The 21,437-nt window shown below is 38.0% G+C and overlaps 2 protein-coding genes and 1 long non-coding RNA gene across 3 annotated transcripts in view; 2 read left to right on the top strand and 1 right to left on the bottom strand.

Moving 5' to 3' along the window:
* LOC130218467 (myosin-7) overlaps nucleotides 1–3,791 on the top strand; it is a 13,847-nt gene extending 10,056 nt beyond the window's left edge. The window contains exons 28-39 of the mRNA XM_056450662.1: nucleotides 24–142; nucleotides 288–484; nucleotides 607–790; nucleotides 882–1,047; nucleotides 1,149–1,273; nucleotides 1,380–1,688; nucleotides 1,765–1,968; nucleotides 2,054–2,350; nucleotides 2,440–2,544; nucleotides 2,642–2,737; nucleotides 2,858–2,992; nucleotides 3,669–3,791. Of these exons, the coding sequence (XP_056306637.1) occupies nucleotides 24–142; nucleotides 288–484; nucleotides 607–790; nucleotides 882–1,047; nucleotides 1,149–1,273; nucleotides 1,380–1,688; nucleotides 1,765–1,968; nucleotides 2,054–2,350; nucleotides 2,440–2,544; nucleotides 2,642–2,737; nucleotides 2,858–2,992; nucleotides 3,669–3,689 (1,958 nt within the window). The 3' untranslated portion in view covers nucleotides 3,690–3,791. The remainder of the gene's footprint in view (nucleotides 1–23; nucleotides 143–287; nucleotides 485–606; nucleotides 791–881; nucleotides 1,048–1,148; nucleotides 1,274–1,379; nucleotides 1,689–1,764; nucleotides 1,969–2,053; nucleotides 2,351–2,439; nucleotides 2,545–2,641; nucleotides 2,738–2,857; nucleotides 2,993–3,668) is intronic.
* Nucleotides 1–21,437, bottom strand: part of LOC130218473 (uncharacterized) — a 24,942-nt gene extending 3,505 nt beyond the window's left edge. Inside the window, exons 1-4 of the long non-coding RNA XR_008835952.1 lie at nucleotides 21,182–21,437; nucleotides 12,295–12,435; nucleotides 4,205–4,244; nucleotides 3,629–3,763 (exon numbers count right to left, since the gene is read on the bottom strand). This is a non-coding gene — a long non-coding RNA (uncharacterized LOC130218473). The remainder of the gene's footprint in view (nucleotides 1–3,628; nucleotides 3,764–4,204; nucleotides 4,245–12,294; nucleotides 12,436–21,181) is intronic.
* Nucleotides 7,340–18,675, top strand: smyhc3 (slow myosin heavy chain 3). Its single transcript, XM_056450663.1, has 37 exons — nucleotides 7,340–7,545; nucleotides 8,260–8,403; nucleotides 8,483–8,639; nucleotides 8,713–8,740; nucleotides 8,829–8,931; nucleotides 9,008–9,100; nucleotides 9,182–9,245; nucleotides 9,334–9,432; nucleotides 9,534–9,637; nucleotides 9,911–10,049; nucleotides 10,132–10,250; nucleotides 10,337–10,486; nucleotides 11,399–11,569; nucleotides 11,654–11,963; nucleotides 12,043–12,125; nucleotides 12,253–12,458; nucleotides 12,626–12,749; nucleotides 12,881–13,017; nucleotides 13,106–13,361; nucleotides 13,469–13,711; nucleotides 13,792–13,968; nucleotides 14,059–14,204; nucleotides 14,311–14,401; nucleotides 14,486–14,875; nucleotides 14,981–15,107; nucleotides 15,194–15,312; nucleotides 15,405–15,601; nucleotides 15,693–15,876; nucleotides 15,968–16,133; nucleotides 16,229–16,353; nucleotides 16,452–16,760; nucleotides 16,837–17,040; nucleotides 17,126–17,422; nucleotides 17,502–17,606; nucleotides 17,698–17,793; nucleotides 17,882–18,016; nucleotides 18,565–18,675. Exons 1-37 carry the CDS (start codon nucleotides 7,345–7,347, stop codon nucleotides 18,583–18,585), a joined length of 5,820 nt encoding a protein of 1,939 aa, XP_056306638.1. The 5' UTR covers nucleotides 7,340–7,344; the 3' UTR covers nucleotides 18,586–18,675.

The following is a 21,437-nucleotide window of genomic DNA, read 5'->3' as shown; positions in this document are numbered from 1 at the left end:
ATAATATAAATAATTCTTTCTAGGGGAGCTTTCGAGACAGCTGGAAGAGAAAGATTCATTGGTCTCTCAGTTAACTAGAGGCAAGCAGTCTTACACCCAGCAGATTGAGGACCTCAAGAGACAACTTGAGGAGGAAGTCAAGGTATATTTGATTTTTTTTCTATTGTTTAGTCAGGATAACTTTCATCAGCATACATATAGGTAGACAGATTTTTAATAGATTGTTTTAACCAAATATCCATTGCATTTCTGTGTAAATTCTTAACTGAAATATTCAATCCTCATAGGCAAAGAATGCCCTGGCCCATGCAGTTCAGTCTGCTCGTCATGATGCTGAATTGTTGAGAGAACAATATGAAGAGGAGCAGGAAGCCAAAGCTGAGCTCCAGCGTAGTCTGTCCAAGGCAAACTCTGAGGTGGCTCAGTGGAGAACCAAGTATGAAACTGATGCTATCCAGAGGACTGAAGAGCTGGAGGATGCCAAGTAAGAAACAAGAAATACAGCATTTTCTATACTTTGATTAATGTAAAAACATCTTGTTCTATAGAAGAAAATAAACCTTACAAAGTAGGTTTGGAACTATTTTTTTTTTATTATTCGTGAAGGAAGAAGCTGGCTCAGCGTCTGCAAGATGCAGAAGAAGCTGTGGAAGCTGTTAATGCTAAATGCTCCTCTCTGGAAAAGACCAAGCACAGGCTCCAGAATGAGATTGAAGATCTTATGGTGGATGTGGAGAGATCCAATGCTGCTGCTGCTGCTTTGGACAAGAAGCAAAGAAACTTTGACAAGGTGAATTAAACAAGCATTGAGAAAGGAACTTTCAGTTTCCATCACAATCCACTGGTAGCTAATCAACATCTGATTCTACTGTATATAACAGGTCCTAGCTGAGTGGAAGCAGAAGTATGAGGAGTCTCAGAGTGAGCTGGAAAGCTCCCAGAAGGAAGCCAGATCTCTGAGCACTGAATTGTTCAAGCTCAAAAACTCCTATGAGGAGTCTCTGGATCATTTGGAGAGCATGAAGAGGGAAAACAAGAACCTCCAAGGTTGCTTGATTTATTAGTTATCTAAGCATTTACATATTACTTAACTTAATTTTTTCCTGGCTTTTCATGTGTTAACCATCATTATATTTCTTAACTGGTAGAGGAGATTGCCGATCTCACTGAACAAATTGGTGAGTCTGGAAAGAACATACATGAACTGGAGAAAATCCGTAAGCAGTTGGAGCAGGAAAAATCTGAAATTCAAACTGCTCTGGAGGAGGCCGAGGTGAATTTATTATGCAGTGTTCCACTTTCTTTTGCCTACAGATAATTGATATTCATGAGCTGAAAAATGGAAAAACTCCTGATTAAACATTTTCACCAACTGACAGGGCTCTCTTGAACACGAGGAAGGCAAAATCCTTAGAGCTCAGTTGGAGTTCAACCAGGTCAAAGCTGACATTGAGCGTAAGCTGTCAGAGAAAGATGAAGAGATGGAGCAGGCCAAGAGGAACCAGCAGAGAGTGGTGGATACCCTGCAGAGCTCACTGGAATCAGAGACTCGCAGCAGGAATGAAGCTCTCAGACTGAAGAAGAAGATGGAGGGAGACCTCAATGAGATGGAGATTCAGCTCAGCCAGGCTAACAGGCAGGCATCAGAAGCCCAGAAGCAACTCAAGAGTCTTCATGGACATCTCAAAGTAGGATGTGTCTTCATATCAAGATCTTATGATGTAATTTATAATAGTATTTAATTTGTGAACTTGTATTTTGTAGGATGCCCAGCTGCAACTGGATGACGCTCTGCGTGGCAATGATGATCTCAAAGAGAACATTGCCATTGTGGAGAGACGCAACAATCTGCTGCAGGCTGAACTGGATGAGCTGAGATCCCTGGTGGAGCAGACTGAGAGAGGAAGGAAACTGGCTGAGCAGGAACTGCTGGACGTCAGTGAGAGAGTTCAGCTCCTGCATTCTCAGGTATGACACAGCTGTATTAATAAACCTCTTCTACTACACATGATCATCTACAGACTTAATGAATGTCAACACTGCCCATGTTCAGAACACCAGCCTGCTGAATCAGAAGAAGAAGCTGGAGGGAGACAATACTCAGCTTCAGACTGAGGTTGAGGAGGCAGTTCAGGAGTGCAGGAATGCTGAGGAAAAGGCCAAGAAGGCCATCACTGACGCTGCCATGATGGCAGAGGAGCTGAAGAAGGAGCAGGACACCAGTGCTCATCTGGAGCGCATGAAGAAGAACATGGAGCAGACCATCAAGGACCTGCAGCACCGTCTGGATGAAGCTGAGCAGATCGCCATGAAGGGTGGCAAGAAGCAGGTCCAGAAACTGGAATCTAGGGTAAGTTCTTGTTTTTTGTTGTTGTTGCTTTTCTTGTAATTAAAATACTTAATTTGTTTGACTAGTTTCGTCTCTTGCACGCCTCATAGGTCAGAGAGCTAGAAAGTGAGGTGGAGTTGGAACAGAGAAAGGCAAGCGAGTCTGTAAAAGGAGTCCGTAAATATGAGAGACGCATTAAGGAGCTCACCTACCAGGTCACATTTTCTTTCACACAAATGCATGTCTATTCATATGATTTCCAAAAGTAGAGGAACACAAAAACTCATTGTGTAGTAATTACTCTGTTTATAGACTGAGGAAGACCGTAAGAATCTGGCTCGTCTTCAAGACCTGGTGGACAAACTGCAGCTGAAGGTCAAGTCCTACAAGAGAGCTGCTGAAGAGGCGGTATGTTTACATTATTATCCTTTTAATTTGATGATTTTAAACATTAGTTTACACTTCAATATGAATCAAAAACTAAATTTTGCACATGAGACAATCCTTAAACAATATATTGTTGTTCAGGAGGAACAGGCCAATTCTAACTTGGGCAAGTTCCGTAAGCTTCAGCATGAGCTGGACGAGGCAGAGGAGAGGGCTGATATTGCTGAATCTCAGGTCAACAAACTGAGAGCCAAGAGCCGTGATACAGGATCCAAGGTAAAAGACATTAGTCGATATGGAATCCTACTGAGCAAATTCAATTTACATTTAAATATATTTGATTCTTAAATGTAGATTATTGTTATAAATAATTAAAAAACGGTGTGCCTGATTAAACAGATGAAACTGATTTGAAAAGATTTGATATTTTAATGTACACCAAGTGTTGAGGTGATGCACATGTGCCGTTTTGTGAGTGTGCATGTATGTGTGCCTTGTAATCCTAACATTGTGGGGACCAAATCCCCTCACGTATAACAATGCCAGTACATTTTGACCTTGTGGGGACATTTTTTGGTCCCCATGAGAAAAAGGATCATAAATAAGTCAGAATTAAGTATTTAAAAAATGTAAAAATGCTGATTGATTTCCAGTGAGTGTTGGGTTTAGGGGTAGAAGGACAGAATATACAATCTGTACAGTATAAACATCATTACATTATGAAGATAAGATAGCTGTACAAGTGTGTTTGTGTGCGTGAATAGATAACTCATTAACATTTGTCTGAACAAAGTGATGAAGATATTATTGCATAAACAGAATGTGCTTTTTAGTGCAAAGTTTTTTAGTTTAGTAAAGTTTCTAATGGACAACAACCTAAATTTTTAGCTCAAAAAAAGACAAAGAAAGTACCTTCTACCCAATGTCTTTTTCATGTCTTTTCCTCTCACAGAAAGGGCACGATGAAGAGTGAAGCTCTCACATGGATCTTTCTGAAAGTCTTGTTCAGTGTGGCTCTGTGTGCTGGTGATTTCATTATCTGTAGTTCTGTAGAATAAAATGAATGTGCAAGTAAGTCTCTGCTTCTCTGCTCTTGGTCTTATATTAACACGATGCTGTTGCATTCACCTTCAATACATTGGATGGAATCATTTTATTCAGTTGAAATTTATTTACATTGCATAAAATCAAACCATTTTAGAGGAGCAAGTAACACATAAAATCAAACATATTTCACATCTTATCCAGGAGTTTGTAGTTTTAGACAATGTAGTTGTAACACGTGTGCTAATAGTGTTAAGGTGAATGTTAAGGTAAGCTCATATGTGCAAGGTCACACATAATTAATCCCTTTTTTTGAGAAGCATGACATTTGTCCAAAACTGTTTTCAATCTATTGATGACTATACATATATACATATATATAAGTTTCACAAGACATCTTACAAAAATAGAAATGCTATAGTCGATTTGCATCTGATGTCTTACCTTAAGCCGAAGAACTCTGGGCTTCCTGGTGTCCTTTGATCTAAAAAAAAAGGCAAAACCTCATGACCCTTTTAACTAATCAATCCTTACTTGTCTAGGTAATTTAGGGCAAAAGAACTGTATGTGTGTGCTCTGAAATTGTAGATGCAATTCAAGGTGATGAGCAGGTCAATGATGGGCAGATGATTGAAGGTGGAGTCAACCCTGAACAGCTGAGAATGGAGGGGTTAAGAGAGAAACTATGCTGTCTCTTCAAATGAGACCATATTGGATTTATGTTATTTTAAGGCTTCGATGAGTAAATCTTTTTCTGACAGTGTGAAAGAAAATATGACTAGTTATGTTTTCTTAATTAATACAAAAACCTTCAATTGGAGAGCAAATAAAAAGTGGAAATCAGAATCGTCTCATTGTCTGATTTGAAATAAACACAAAGGTGGAAAACAGACAAAAGAAAGCTAATAATAAAACCCACCTTGTGACCAGGAACACATTGTTTTCCCTCTATTGGACATGTAACATCAATAAAGACAATGCAGCCAACAAGTGTGCCAACATCTATAACTAGATGCTCTTATTTATGTGCATAGAGCCCTTTACAAAGACAGCACCTGCTTCACCCCACATCTCAACATGAGGGCCGAGCTGTCCTCAATCGCTCAGAAGCACTCAGGAAGAATTTCACACTGTTATCTTTATACTCAAGGGCAAACAGAAAGAAAAAAGTGTAAGCTGAGGTGAAGGTATATGTTTTGTTGTTTGACTGGTGCCAACAGGTTTAGTTTATTGTCCAAAGATCAAATCCATTATATGATGAATATAAGACAGAACAAATTTAGAGCAAATTGTTTTAAGGTCATTTCCAAACGCAATAATTGTTTTTCAGATTTGGTGTTTTCTTCTAAAGCATAATACAGTTTCCCATATTTTGTCGTGTGAATTGCATTATGGCACATTGATCTTTCCTCTAAAAACTTTTGATGTTGAAAGACTTTTGTTGACATTTTTAATAGATTTAATTGATATACTGCCTGTGTTGGTGTTGTAAATTATGGTTCAAAAGCCTGGTCATAAACTGCCAGCAATAATTATATTATTCTACAAAGACTTAATTCTCTCTATATTGCTTTTTTATACAATATATTGTTTGAAACTATTAAAATGCCAATAAAAGTGTTTCATTTTCAACATTATTAGTGAAAAAAGCAGCGATCAAAATCCCGAAATGCAATTCACAATTCTAAATAAAAAGAAAACACTTGGAAATCACTGTTAATTGACTGACATTGTTTGACAGTGTAATTAAACTCAAGTGTGACCGTTTGTAAATCCTCAAGGAATCTCACAGGGAGATCTAAGGAAGTGTCTTTGGTGGGGTTTGTAATAAACACCCTTCAGACTATTAGACACTATGGCAGCAGGTGTCAAGTGGTGAGCTATTAACACTCATCACACACTTCAGGTTCCTCCTTGTTAGTATGAGTGTCTTGACCCTACAAGCTCAACTGCTGGAACGCTGCTCTGAAATATGCTATTGCTTATTAAAGTGTTTTGGAAATCTGTTTTTAAATGATCCCTACCTTTAATATTTCTGCATTTGAAAGTAAAGTATATATAAATAATAATAAAAAAATAATAATGTGATTAAATATAACAGCATTGACTCAGAATCTCTACAGAAAGATCATTTGTTCTCCATTAGTAAATGTTGTCGGGTATATCATACAAGCTGTCGCTCTCAATCATGGAGAGGCACTCAATAGGAATGTCACAGGGATATCTCTATGCTCAAGTGTACAGTGAAGGAGACACATGCTCCATCACTTATACAGAGCAAACCGAAATATTCACACCAGCTAGACACTGACCTTGATCATAACTGTCCAGTAAGTGTTAAACATGTGAGGCCTCTAGTGGAAAGCAAAGGAACAGCAGCAGTGTCTAGACAGTCTGGATTATATGATCTCTCCAAAGTAGATAAATTAAAGAAAGTAGTAAAATACATCATTTGTAGACTGGTAACATTTTGGGTCAACCTAAAATTTCTAAATATTTTTACTGCATGTTTTAGTCATTTAATAACTGTGCATTGTTTTACAAATGCATTTGCTTCAAACTCTAATGATATAGAGTTCACATCCTAAAGGTGTTTCACGTTTTTTTTTTGTAAACATAATTTGTCTCAGCATAATTTATGTTCAATTAAACTCTTAAAAGGGGTAGTTCACCCAAAAATAAAAAAATCTGTCATCATTTACTCACAATTTACTTGTTCAAAACCAATTTGAGATATTGTTTTGATCTGTTGAACACAAAAGAAGATATTTTGAAGAATGTTAGGAAACTAACATTAACCATTAATGTCCACAGTATTTGTTTTCTGCTATTAAAGTCAATGAAATTCAAGATATCTTGTTTTGTGTTCAACAGAAGGTTGAGTAATGTTAGAGGATTGTTCATTTTTGGGTGTTTAACAGGCAGGTAAAGGGTGAGTACTTTGAAATTTGAAACAAATCAAACTTTGAAATTTGTTATATGTACAAACATAAATTTAACACACGTTTTAGATTGTTTTAATAACCATTATTAACTGTGAACCTGGCGTGAATGATATACAATACCGGATTAAATCGACCCCCGCTTTTCCCCAGCACACCCAACCCATTCTTCCTGACCAAACTGAGCGAGCTGCACGCTTTGTGTGATGCCAACTACCATATTTAGAGGAACAATTGCATTATAAAAGGAGACATGACACATTTTCATTTGTGTCATCGTTACCTTTCTTTTTGAGCGGTAAGGAAAGACCTCTATTAGAAACTATTACTTTAAAGTCATAGTAAAATAGCTATTAACCATTAACTTAATGACAGAATGAATGAATTGTGTAGCCTTTTACTAGACTTTCTTATCTAATTCTGATTGTGACAATTGTTGATGTATTTTACCTTACTTTGTGTGTAACTACAGCACTGAACCATCAGTCACAGGAGAAGGGAACAGCAAAAGTGAGAAGATTGTAGTCCTACTCAACAAGATCATGTTTAACATTATCTAAAATATATATTGTTTACTGTTTATTGTCAAAATTACGAGAGAATCAAATGCACTTTACTTCAAATCCAACAGAAGGGTGAAAGATGGGAGATGCCCTGATGGAGGAGTTTGGAGCTGCGGCTCCGTACCTCAGGAAATCGGATAGGGAGCGTCTGGAGGCCCAAACTCGCCCCTTTGACATGAAGAAAGAGTGTTTCGTTCCTGATACTGAAGAGGAATATCTAAAAGCATCTGTTATCAGTCGAGATGGTGATAAAGTCACCTGTGAGACTTCGAAGGGAACGGTATGTTTTAATAAGCTTTAACAGTTGCATGATGATAAATAAGATGTATTTTTAATTCTAAAGATGATATGATTAAAATACAGGCTGGAAATCAAAGGATGCCCCTTCATTTAGAACTAGCCAGAGGTGCTCTATTTAAAAAAAAAAAACTATAAGCAGATGGACAAATTATATGTATACTATTAAAAGTGATCCAACTACTTGTAAATGGGTCAGAGACAACAATGTGTGAAAAATATCCAGGTCATGACAGTGTAAACTTGATGGGATTATAAGAACTGATTGTATTCTTTCACTTTTATTTAATATTTTACATATTTAGTTGATGTTACATGGCTATTGTATAGTGAAGGTTTTAATTGTATTTAAATATATTTAATTCTTCAAGAGTCTTCCTTGGGGACTAGTTTGGGATAGATTTGTTTAAGGGTTAAACATTGATTCTGTACAGAGATTCTGTACACTTCTATTCTTTAATTTTCTTAGGAATAAATATAATAGTTAATCACAAAGATTAATAATAATGATAATAATGTCACAATTTCATGAATGTTTTAAAATTGAAATCGATGTGCAATCCAACAGATTCTACTTGTTAACCTATTCTAACTAATTTGTTTGTTGGTATGCATAAAGCAACATGGTGCTCAATAAATGTATATGCACAGACATTGTGAAGTTGGTTTGAATGTCAGAAATCTCTTTCTCCCACAGACAGTCACTGTGAAGGAGTGCGATGTTCACCCTCAGAACCCGCCAAAGTTTGATAAAATTGAAGACATGGCGATGTTCACCTTCCTGCACGAGCCTGCTGTGCTGTTTAACCTCAAAGAGCGTTACGCAGCCTGGATGATCTACGTGAGTGGAGTCTTAAAACACTCTCACACTCATTTTATGATGAAGGAGCAGATCTAAAGCTGCTGTCAATCTCTTCCAGACGTACTCTGGGCTCTTCTGTGTCACTGTCAACCCCTACAAGTGGCTGCCAGTGTACAATCAGGAGGTGGTTCTTGCTTACAGAGGAAAGAAGAGGAGTGAAGCTCCTCCTCACATCTTCTCCATCTCTGACAACGCCTACCAGTACATGCTGTCAGGTGCGTCTGCGTAACACCACTGGTTTACATTTGAATGTTTGGACAGAATATAATGTTTTTATTACCTTTTCAGACAGAGAAAATCAGTCTATTCTTATCACGTAAGTCTAATTATGCTTATCGCTTTCTAAAGCAATAGTTAAAAAACAACTATGTTGTCTTTAACATTTTATTTTTGTACATGTGGAGTGGAGAATCTGGAGCTGGAAAGACTGTGAACACCAAGAGAGTCATTCAGTATTTTGCCAGCATTGCTGCAAGTCCTTCAAAGAAGGAGACCACCGAAAAGAAGGTAAAATAAGAAATTTAATTTTAGCCTGTTCTGCCATATTGTTTGATTGCCAGTTGCCAAATGTTGTGTTTTCTAGGGTACTCTGGAGGATCAAATCATCCAGTGTAATCCTGCTCTTGAGGCCTTTGGTAATGCCAAGACCATCAGGAATGACAACTCGTCCAGATTTGTAAGTGTATACAATGGCAAAGACAATTGAACAATGGTTTTACCTAAAAGAAAACATAATTATTTTCATCTTCTCAAACAGGGCAAGTTCATCCGCATTCACTTTGCAGCAAGTGGAAAACTGGCTTCGGCAGATATAGAAACTTGTAAGAACACTATTCTTAGTTACATATTAACATAATAATCATAACATAATTGAAAGTAAATGTTCAATGCAAATAATCGTCATGACAGATCTTCTGGAGAAGTCTCGCGTGACTTTCCAGCTCAAGGCTGAGAGAGATTACCACATCTTCTACCAAATTCTGTCTCAGAAGAAACCAGAACTTCTGGGTGAGCAAAATCACAACTTAGTAAAAAACAACCAAGCAAATAAACAAGTGAAGGGACAAATTTCTTGCATTGGTCATAAAAACATTTTTTTATCCTCTTAGAGATGCTGCTGATTACAGCAAACCCGTACGATTATGCTTTCATCTCCCAAGGAGAGACACAAGTTGCATCAATTAATGACGCTGATGAGCTGATGGCTACAGATGTGCGTATAATAACATCACGCTCAAAATAACTTTTTGACATATTAATTTTGCCTAAAACTCTAAAACTACATTTACAAAAACATCATGTTTTTCAATGTTATCTGAACGTAACATTTATTGTGCAAAAGTGATGTGTTTCAAATAATTAAATATGATATTTGTGTATTAGTCACTGCAGTAATATATTGTTACTAGAGTTTCATTTAGCCTTTGTCTAAGTGTTATTTGTGGAGCTGCCTATGAATGTATGTACAAAATATTCTCAATTCCAGGAAGCGTTTGATGTGCTGGGCTTCACCCAAGAGGAGAAGAACAGCATCTACAAGCTGATTGGTGCTATCATGCACTACGGCAACATGAAGTTCAAGCAGAAGCAGAGAGAGGAACAGGCAGAGGCTGATGGCACTGAGGGTCAGTATTAGCGGGAAATGTTGACACAATGCATTGGTTGATAAACAGTTAATTACTGTCAATCATCTCTTACTGATGACAGATGCTGATAAATCAGCTTATCTGATGGGCCTGAACTCTGCTGACCTCATCAAGGCTCTGTGCCACCCAAGAGTCAAAGTAGGAAATGAGTGGGTTACCAAGGGACAGAATGTCCAACAGGTTGAGCTGATTTTGTGATGTCATTAACTTACCAAATGCCTATGCAGGAAAACAGCTTTAATTTACTCTTCACGTCCCACAAATAGGTGTACTATGCCATTGGTGCTCTTTCAAAGTCAGTGTATGAGAAGATGTTCCTCTGGATGGTTGTGAGAATCAACCAATCCCTGGACACCAAACAGCCTCGCCAGTACTTCATTGGTGTGCTGGACATTGCTGGCTTTGAGATTTTCGATGTGAGTAATTAATGTTGTTTTCTATTAATTGTTTTTCTGGATCTAGGGACAGTTTAGCTATTACTACAATCCAGATTTTGGGTGTGGTCTATATCTTAGGGGCCATTCACAAAGAATGTGCCACTGCATCTAAAAACACAAAGGAATGGTTTACAAAAATGCAAAGTGTAGAGCACGAGAGTATCTAGACTCACTGATCTGAGATCACTGAGCGGTTCTTAACAGAAGCTTGCAATGCCCTCCCAGCGAGTTGTTCTGATTGATCCACTGCTTTGTAACTGACAATGATGACCGGTGCTGCATATAAAAGTTCAAGTTTCATCAATGTGACACAGCATCTAAAAACGCAGCACTCATAGAATAGGGGATGGAAAGTGGTTTATTGGGCAAAAAATATTTTGGTTCATTATTTCAGAACAGAAATATTTTAGATTTAGATTATATTTGCTAAAACCTTTGATTAGTAAGCTGTGAGAAGTTCAGTGGCTATTAGATAATATATGAATAATGGTAACACTTTAGTTTAAGTAACAATTCTCACTATTAACACCTGGCTTATTACCTTTTTATTATTAATATTATTATATTGGCTGTTTATTAGTAGTTATAAAGTACATAATCTGCATGACTGTATTCTACATCCCTAATCCTACCCAATATCTAAACCCAACTACAAACGAATTAACAAGCAGCAAATTAATACTTTATTCAGCTTACAGCTTATAGCTTTAAAGCTGAATTCTTAGTGGTTTTGTTAATAGCAGGAATTGTATCTTCAAATAAAGTGTTACGGAAATAGATTGTGTTCATAGATTAGATTATGAACAGACTGACATAAATTATGACTTCCCGAAATTATATTAAAAAGACAACGTGTCTGTTTGTGGCTCTATCCATGTTCATCTGTTCCAGTTCAACACCTTTGAGCAGCTGTGCATTAACTTCACTAATGAGAAGTTGCAGCAGTTTTTCAACCACCACATGTTTGTGCTGGAGCAAGAGGAATACAAAAAGGAGGGGATTGAGTGGACGTTCATTGACTTTGGCATGGACTTGCAGGCTTGTATTGATCTCATTGAAAAGGTGAGTTTTTAGATTTAAGAGATGTTTAATATTGGATTAATAGAGTTTATCTAATTTGAATTCTCACCCTTGATTGTTTACTAGCCCATGGGTATCATGTCCATCCTTGAAGAGGAGTGCATGTTCCCCAAAGCCAGTGATGCAACCTTTAAAGCAAAACTTTATGACAACCACTTGGGGAAATCAAACAACTTCCAGAAGCCCAGGATTGTCAAGGGTAAACCAGAGGCCCATTTCTCCCTGGTTCACTACGCTGGCACTGTTGATTACAATATCAATAACTGGCTGGTGAAGAACAAGGATCCTCTCAATGAGACTGTTGTTGGCCTGTATCAGAAGTCCACCATGAAACTGTTGTCTATCCTGTTTGCTAATTATGCTGGTGCTGACTCAGGTATTGTTGTGTTGATGTCCTGAGATGAATAAATATTTAATGTAGCATTCATTTTGAGAAAAAAATGTTACTTCAATAGCCGCGGAGGGAGGAGGCGGTGGCAAAGGAAAGGAGAAGAAGAAAAAGGGCTCTTCCTTCCAGACAGTGTCTGCACTTCACAGGGTAATGTTCACATATTGTGTATTTACCACAACTGTTAAAAATAAATAACGATTTGCTTTCCTAAATCAGAATGTCAATCTATGATATATATAGGCGGAATGATAGTAATAATAAAATCTGTCTTTAGGAGAACCTGAATAAACTGATGACCAACTTGAGGTCAACTCACCCTCACTTTGTGCGCTGCATCATCCCCAATGAGACTAAGACTCCTGGGGCGATGGAGAATCCTCTGGTCATGCACCAGCTGCGCTGTAACGGTGTGCTGGAGGGCATCAGAATCTGCAGAAAAGGATTCCCCAACAGGATCCTGTATGGAGATTTCAAGCAGAGGTAAAATTCACTTACAAATACAAGTCATACTTGGGTCAAAAATGGACTTAATGGTCTAAAATGCAACCAGAGTTTGCAAATGTACAATATTTCTCCTTTTTATATTGGTTCCCCATTTGTTCTTCAAAAAAACCAAAACAATTATTTTCCTATTTCTGGAATATCAGATATCGCATCCTGAACCCTGCTGCCATTCCAGAGGGTCAGTTCATTGACAGCAGGAAAGGAGCTGAGAAATTACTGGGGTCTTTGGACATTGACCACAACCAATACAAGTTTGGACATACCAAGGTTCCTTAATAAAATATCTTATTCAGTTTATTTATTAAATTAAAAACAAAACAACAACTCATGTGACAATGGCATGCATAATTGTTCACTTTCAAAGTGAAAGGTTTCTATTTCTGTAAATTTTTTACAAGGTGTTCTTTAAGGCTGGTCTTCTCGGTACTCTTGAAGAGATGCGAGATGATCGTCTTGCTCTTATCATTACCAATATTCAAGCTAGAGCTCGTGGTCTTCTCTCAAGAGTTGAATTCCAGAAGATTGTTGACCGAAGGTATAGCTTTAAGTATTTATGAATACCTAGAAGAAAGCCACAGGTACATTTCATCTAAAATATGTCACCTTTTCTGCGCCAACTGCAGAGATGCCTTGCTGGTGATCCAGTGGAATGTGCGTGCCTTCATGGGGGTCAAGAATTGGCCTTGGATGAAGCTGTATTTCAAGATCAAACCACTGCTGAGATCTGCTGAAGCTGAGAAAGAGATGGCCAACATGAAGGAAGAATTCCTGAAGTTGAAGGAGGCTTATGCCAAATCTGAAGCTCGCAGAAAGGAGCTTGAAGAAAAGATGGTTTCTCTTCTCCAAGAGAAGAATGACCTGCAACTTGCAGTCCAAACTGTGAGTTTAGAAATTTATGAATTCAGTAAAAGAATGCAATTCTACATTTGACTTAATTATTCAAAAACATTAAAACAAGCAATGCTTTTATATATATCTGTAAACAGGAGCAAGATAATCTTTGCGATGCTGAAGAGAGATGTGAGGGTTTGATCAAGAACAAGATCCAGCTTGAGGCCAAAGCCAAAGAGTTAACTGAGAGACTGGAGGATGAAGAGGAAATGAATGCTGAGCTGACTGCCAAGAAGAGAAAGCTGGAAGATGAATGTTCTGAACTCAAGAAAGACATTGATGATCTGGAGCTCACTTTGGCCAAAGTGGAGAAGGAGAAACATGCGACTGAGAACAAGGTTTGTTTTCAATTCTGACCTTGTTAGTGGTGCAGTAATGGTTTATTAAAAGTCCTTGATACAATGCCACAATTTTATAGGTTAAAAACCTGATTGAGGAAATGGCAGCTTTGGATGAAATTATCGCTAAGCTGACCAAGGAGAAGAAAGCTCTACAGGAGGCCCATCAGCAAACACTGGATGACCTCCAGAGTGAGGAAGACAAAGTCAACACACTCACCAAAGCCAAAGCCAAACTGGAGCAACAAGTGGATGATGTGGGTAGTTTTCTACTTTGTAATATATTTATGAAACAGGAATGACATTCGCCATTTTATAAAGTGTTGAACAAAATATTGTCTTTCCAGCTCGAAGGTTCCTTGGAACAGGAAAAGAAGCTTCGTATGGATCTGGAAAGGGCAAAGAGGAAGCTGGAGGGAGACTTAAAGTTAACCCAAGAGAGTGTGATGGACCTGGAAAATGACAAACAACAACTGGAAGAGAGGCTTAAAAAGTGGGTTTTACAGATGGAATGAAATAGTTATTAAATAATTTAATCTGCAGAATGAATATTTATTAAGTGGTAACCGATTGGTAATCAAATATTTTTTACAACACAGGAAGGATTTTGAGATCAGCCAGCTCAGTAGCAAGATTGAAGATGAGCAGGCAATGGCAGCCCAACTCCAGAAGAAACTGAAGGAGCTGCAGGTAAACTTCTTAATTCTTAACAAGAGACACAAATAAACAGACAGATAGAACTCTAGCTGCAATGTTGGTTTTCCTCATTATCAGGCCCGAATTGAAGAGCTCGAGGAAGAGCTGGAAGCTGAGAGAGCTGCCCGTGCCAAAGTTGAGAAACAGAGAGCTGATCTGTCCAGAGAACTGGAGGAGATCAGCGAGAGGTTGGAGGAGGCTGGTGGAGCCACCGCTGCCCAGATCGAAATGAACAAGAAACGTGAAGCTGAGTTCCAGAAACTGCGTAGAGACCTTGAAGAGGCCACTCTGCAGCATGAGGCCACTGCTTCTACACTGAGGAAGAAACATGCCGACAGTGTGTCTGATCTGGGAGAGCAGATTGACAACCTTCAGAGAGTCAAGCAGAAGCTGGAGAAAGAGAAGAGTGAGCTCAGACTTGAACTGGATGATGTGGTCTCCAACATGGAGCAGATTGCCAAGGCAAAGGTAATAAATTTTTGCTTCTATTTTTGCATGTAATTGTATTTTTCAGGTATTCTTAAACATTATATTCATCCACTTTCAACTTTCTTGCATTTAATGTCTATCCAGGCAAATTTAGAGAAAATGTGCAGGACCCTAGAGGACCAGATGTCAGAATACAGAACAAAATATGAAGAAGCACAACGTAGCATCAATGATTTCACAATGCAAAAAGCTAAGCTGCAAACTGAGAATGGTATGTACTGTGATAAGGTATTACTTTATTTTGTTCCTAAGATCAAACACTGCTTTTTGTAATGTAATGATTGTACTTCTTTCTAGGGGAGCTTTCGAGACAGCTGGAAGAGAAAGATTCATTGGTCTCTCAGCTAACTAGAGGCAAGCAGTCCTACACCCAGCAGATTGAGGACCTCAAGAGACAACTTGAGGAGGAAGTCAAGGTATATTAGATTTAAAAAATATATTTTTTTGTAACCAAATATCCATTGCATTTCTGTGTATATTCTTAACTAGAAATTTCCAATCCTCATAGGCAAAGAATGCCCTGGCCCATGCTGTTCAGTCTGCTCGTCATGATGCTGAATTGCTGAGAGAACAATATGAAGAGGAGCAGGAAGCCAAAGCTGAGCTGCAGCGTAGTCTGTCCAAGGCAAACTCTGAAGTGGCTCAGTGGAGAACCAAGTATGAAACTGATGCCATCCAGAGGACTGAGGAGCTGGAGGATGCTAAGTATGAATAAGGAAACACCAACAAACCTGCAAAAATGATCTAAGCATAGGACAATCTCTGTAAATGAATGCTCCTCTCTGTAATTTTTCAGGAAGAAGCTGGCTCAGCGTCTGCAAGATGCAGAAGAAGCTGTGGAAGCTGTTAATGCTAAATGCTCCTCTCTGGAAAAGACCAAGCACAGGCTCCAAAATGAGATTGAAGATCTTATGGTGGATGTGGAGAGATCCAATGCTGTTGCTGCTGCTCTGGACAAGAAGCAAAGAAACTTTGACAAGGTGAATTCAACAAGAGTTGATAAATGAACTTTCAGTTTCCATCACAATCCACTGGTAGCTAATCAACATCTGATTCTACTGTATATAACAGGTCCTAGCTGAGTGGAAGCAGAAGTATGAGGAGTCTCAGAGTGAGCTGGAAAGCTCCCAGAAGGAAGCCAGATCTCTGAGCACTGAATTGTTCAAGCTCAAAAACTCCTATGAGGAGTCTCTGGATCATTTGGAGAGCATGAAGAGGGAAAACAAGAACCTCCAAGGTTTCTAATTTGGACACTGACATACATTTTTATATAACTGAAAAACTTAACTTGAATTTCATGTTTTAACTAATATTACATTTCCTAACAAACAGAGGAGATTGCCGATCTCACTGAACAAATTGGTGAGTCTGGAAAGAACATACATGAACTTGAGAAAATGCGTAAGCAGTTGGAGCAGGAAAAAGCTGAAATTCAAACTGCTCTGGAGGAGGCCGAGGTATTTATTGCACAGTGTTCCCCTTTTTTTTTTGCCAATTGATAATTGACATTCATGAGCTGAAAAAGTCTTGATTAAACATTTTCACTAACTGACAGGGCTCTCTTGAACACGAGGAAGGCAAGATCCTCAGAGCTCAACTAGAGTTCAATCAGGTCAAAGCTGACATTGAGCGTAAGCTGGCTGAGAAAGATGAAGAGATGGAGCAGGCCAAGAGGAACCAGCAGAGAATGGTGGATACACTGCAGAGCTCACTGGAATCAGAGACTCGCAGCAGGAATGAAGCTCTCAGACTGAAGAAGAAGATGGAGGGGGACCTCAATGAGATGGAGATTCAGCTCAGCCAGGCTAACAGGCAGGCATCAGAAGCCCAGAAGCAACTCAAGGGTCTTCATGGACATCTCAAAGTAGGATGTGTCTTCATATCAAGATCTTATGATGTAATTTATACTAGTATTTAATTTGTGAACTTGTATTTTGTAGGATGCCCAGCTGCAACTGGATGATGCTCTGCGTGGCAATGATGATCTCAAAGAGAACATCGCCATTGTGGAGAGACGCAACAATCTGCTGCAGGCTGAACTGGATGAGCTGAGATCCCTGGTGGAGCAGACTGAGAGAGGAAGGAAACTGGCTGAGCAGGAACTGCTGGACGTCAGTGAGAGAGTTCAGCTCCTGCATTCTCAGGTATGACACACCTGTATTAAAAAACCTCTTCTATTACACATGATCATCTACAGACTTAATGAATGTCAACACTGCCCATGTTCAGAACACCAGCCTGCTGAATCAGAAGAAGAAGCTGGAAGGAGATAATACTCAGCTTCAGACTGAGGTTGAGGAGGCAGTTCAGGAGTGCAGGAATGCTGAGGAAAAGGCCAAGAAGGCCATCACTGATGCTGCCATGATGGCAGAGGAGCTGAAGAAGGAGCAGGACACCAGTGCTCATCTGGAGCGCATGAAGAAGAACATGGAGCAGACCATCAAGGACCTGCAGCACCGTCTGGATGAAGCTGAGCAGATCGCCATGAAGGGTGGCAAGAAGCAGGTCCAGAAACTGGAAGCCAGGGTAAGCTATTGTTTTTCCCCTACTTGTAATTAAAATAATGAATTTGTTTGACTAGTTAGGTTTCTTACACATCTCATAGGTGAGAGAGCTGGAAAGTGAGGTGGAAATGGAACAGAGAAAGGCAAGCGAGTCTGTAAAAGGAGTCCGTAAATACGAGAGGCGCATTAAGGAGCTTACCTACCAGGTAGGAAAAACTTACCAACAAATTTGCCCTTGCTTAATATGATCATTTCATTCTTTGAAAATAAACCAAAACATGTTGTATGTTTCCATAGACTGAGGAAGACCGTAAGAATCTGGCTCGTCTTCAAGATCTGGTGGACAAACTGCAGCTGAAGGTCAAGTCCTACAAGAGAACTGCTGAAGAGGCTGTGAGTGATTTCCCCTATTGGTGCAATCATACATTCATTTATGTGCCTAATTCTGATTTTCACAAGTACTCTTGTTTGTATACTATAGGAGGAACAGGCCAATTCTAACCTGGGCAAGTTCCGTAAGCTGCAGCATGAGCTGGACGAGGCAGAGGAGAGGGCTGATATTGCTGAATCTCAGGTCAACAAGCTGAGAGCCAAGAGCCGTGACACAGGATCCAAGGTATTTGATTGTTATCAATGTTAAATGACTTTCCTGACTCTAAAACATCAAACAAATCAATACAGAAATTATAGGAACAATCATGCTGTGGAGAACTACCTCAATCACAAAGCCTTTTTTATTAAAATCGGCAAGGAAAGGAATCTTAAGGGACAGTTTACCCATATTTGATCGTTTCTTGGCAATTAAGTCACACTCAAGAGGCTCTAAACATTATATTATGCTTTATACTAACATATTATGGATTTCTTTCTTTTGTTGAACACAAAACAAGACATTCTGAAGAATGTTGGGAAAAAAAGCAGCCATTGGCATACATAGTAAAAATAAAACATACTATGGAAGTCAATGGCTGTTTTTTTCCCAAACATGATTTAAAATATATTCCTTTGTGTAAGAAAGGTAAACAGGTTTGGAACAATGGAGAATGAGTAAATGATGTCAGAATTTTCATATTGGTGTAAACTATCCCTTTACTTAAATATAATCATGAGTAAATAGCACATTTTGACCAAGTTTAATCTTACATTTGTTTCTCCCTTGAACAGAAAGGACATGATGAGGAATGAAGCTCTCCCATCTCTCTAACTCTGGTGTGAATCTCTCTTTGAATCTGATTAGTATGTAGACCAATAGAATAAAAGCAATGTGCAAATAAACCTCTGCAGCACTGTGTTATTTAAAACCCAATTACAAAATAAGAGTGCAAAACACTAGCTGATAATTCAAATGAATATAATAATGTTTTAAGAGAGTCAAAATTTGGTGTACAGTAGTTATGAGAATAAAAATGTCTGCAATGAAATCCACATAATAGACAGTAAATTCAACAAACCAGAGCACCTGGAGGAAACCCACGCCAACATGGGGAGAACATGCAAACTCCACACAGAAATTCCATAACATCTCTCGGGGCTCGAACCAGGGCCCTTTTTGCTGTAAGGTGATCATGCTACCCACTGTGCCACCGTGACCCCTGACGCCCCCCCCCCCCCCCCCCCAAAATACTACACACGTTAAAATGCATAATCAAGTAACTAGTTTAATGGAAATAAAAATCAATTCTAGCATGAACATTAGATTTTTAAAGCTTTGTGTTATTTAAAACTCCTTTAAAAATAAATTAAGAGTACAAAGACTTGCCAAAAATTCAAATGATTAAAAGTTTTTTGGACAGAATTTGGTATGCAGTAGTAATGAAAATTAGTAATAATGTCTAAATAAAATGCACAAAAGCATGCACAGCAACCTCGGATGGGTGCTTTAGCAAAAAATATAAAGTCAACATCACCAAAATATCAAAATGCATTACCAAAAAAAAAAAAAAGTTGCTATGTGATGTTTTTGCTTTTAACCCTTATGTACTGTTGGGGATGTTTTCATCCACTCTGGGGTGATTTAGAGTCTTAATTTGGTCATTACTTTTTCTGTGTTTTAGCTAGCGGAATGATTTTTGGTGACAAATCTTATTTTTGAGAAAATGCTTTGAATAATAAAAAAAAAAACCTCAACAATACACTCAGAGCAAATGCACTCCCTTTATTATGTTAGGGATGAAAACATCCACTGAATTAAACTGCTGTAAAAATGCATCAGATAATATATATATATATTTTTTTTTTCCATAAATCTGTTAACCTCAGTCCTGATCAAAATGACTAAATTACTTAGAAAAATGACAGGATTTTAACTCTTTAATTGCCAAATTCACAAATGATGTCACTGATTTGGTGAAAAAACACACAAAATGACGTATTTTCAATATACAAAGTAATTGTGGACTGGACTTTTTAAAAAGTCTTGGACATGTGAATCAACCTTGCCTTTGATGCATTGTTTTTGATTAATTTATTTTTTTTCCCTCCCTAATTTACAGTTGGTGGCCGTTTTTGCCCCCTTGACTTCAATTATAACCACATTTTTTTTTGATTGCAAAATCATGACACCATATAATCATGCATCTTTGATTGTTGGTGGTTTATTTATGGATTTCATATAGAGTATAACAGCAAACTAAAGTGTGTGTATGTGTGTCTGTGAGTGTGTGAGAGTGACCTTTGCGCACTTACCTTGATGTGTCTGAGAAAATCAAAATATTCATCTCAGCTCTCAGAACTACATGGAGTAAATAAAAAAAAAAAGTCTGTGTATTTATGCACCATCAATTGTGCTTATAATGGAAGTCAATGGGGAAAAAACAGCCACCAACAGTAAATCAGGGAGAACTAATGAAAATCTAACAATGCATTAAATCCAATGTTGATACTAATCATTCACACGTCCAAGACTGTGATAAAAGGACAAAAAAATCCAGCCCACAATTACTTTTATATTAAAAAATACGTCATTTTGTGTGTTTTTTTTTTCACCAAATCAGTGACATCATTAGTGAATTTGCTAATTAAAGAGTTAAAATCCTGTCATTTTCAAAACAATTTAGTAGTTTTGATTAGAACTGAAGTTGATTAACAGATAGCAAAATAATTTATATCTGAAGTATTTTTGATTCAGTGCATGTTTTCATCCCGAACATAACAAACTCAAAATTTAAATAGTGCTACCTCAGCAGATCTGCAACAAATGGATGTTTGACATTACGGGCTTTTAAAACAGTTATGGACAGACATATTTCTTTTATATATTTACAAAAGACTGGAATGAGATACCACAACATCTAAAAACAATACCAACATTAAGGCTTTTTAAAAAATCCCATGCTCATCATCTGATAGTCAACTATCGCTGTAGCCACTGAGTTAGTAGCCTGCTTCCCTTTATTTTGTATGTTTGGTGATTGTTTGTATTGTTCTCATGTGTTGATGGATGAGATGGCAAGTGTGTCTGTATGTTTTTATGTTCTGCAGAGCAGGAACCTGCTGAAAAAAAAGCATTCATGCTGAGTTAGGACCGATTATCTTTTAATCTTTTCCTGTTTAAAAATGATAAATAAAATAAAATTAAATAAAGTTGAACAGTGCACAGGGCTTAAGTAAAAATGTCTGCAATGAAGTCCACATAATATTCAGTAAAATCAACAGTAATTCTTCCAAAACGTCCAATAACTCATAGCAAAGGTCAATAAAAAGGTCAAACCTCTAACAAAGCACACATGTTGAAATATAAATATAACCAAAATAAAATCTAACAAATAAACTGTTGACTTACCACATGCAAGGGTCCCATAGAACAGAAATAAAGCTGAATTCTAGCATGTTTCAGAAGAGTTGAACCATCCACTAAACAAGTAGTCAGTGTGTAGGAGGGATTTGCTGTCGCTCAAGATGCTTTGGCTCCAACAGATGTGTTGAATAAAGGAGGAGTCGAGGTCGGGAGGGTGTTGCTCAACTCTTGAAAGGATGAAGAAAGTGTGACAATTCTAACACTTGTCACTTGTGCTATATTAAGGGCTCCATAAAGCTTA

This window comes from Danio aesculapii, chromosome 24, assembly GCF_903798145.1.
Source record: "Danio aesculapii chromosome 24, fDanAes4.1, whole genome shotgun sequence".
Lineage (NCBI taxonomy): Eukaryota > Metazoa > Chordata > Actinopteri > Cypriniformes > Danionidae > Danio > Danio aesculapii.
The sequence above is the reverse complement of the archived record's forward strand: the minus strand, read 5'-3'. Positions and strand labels throughout refer to the sequence as shown.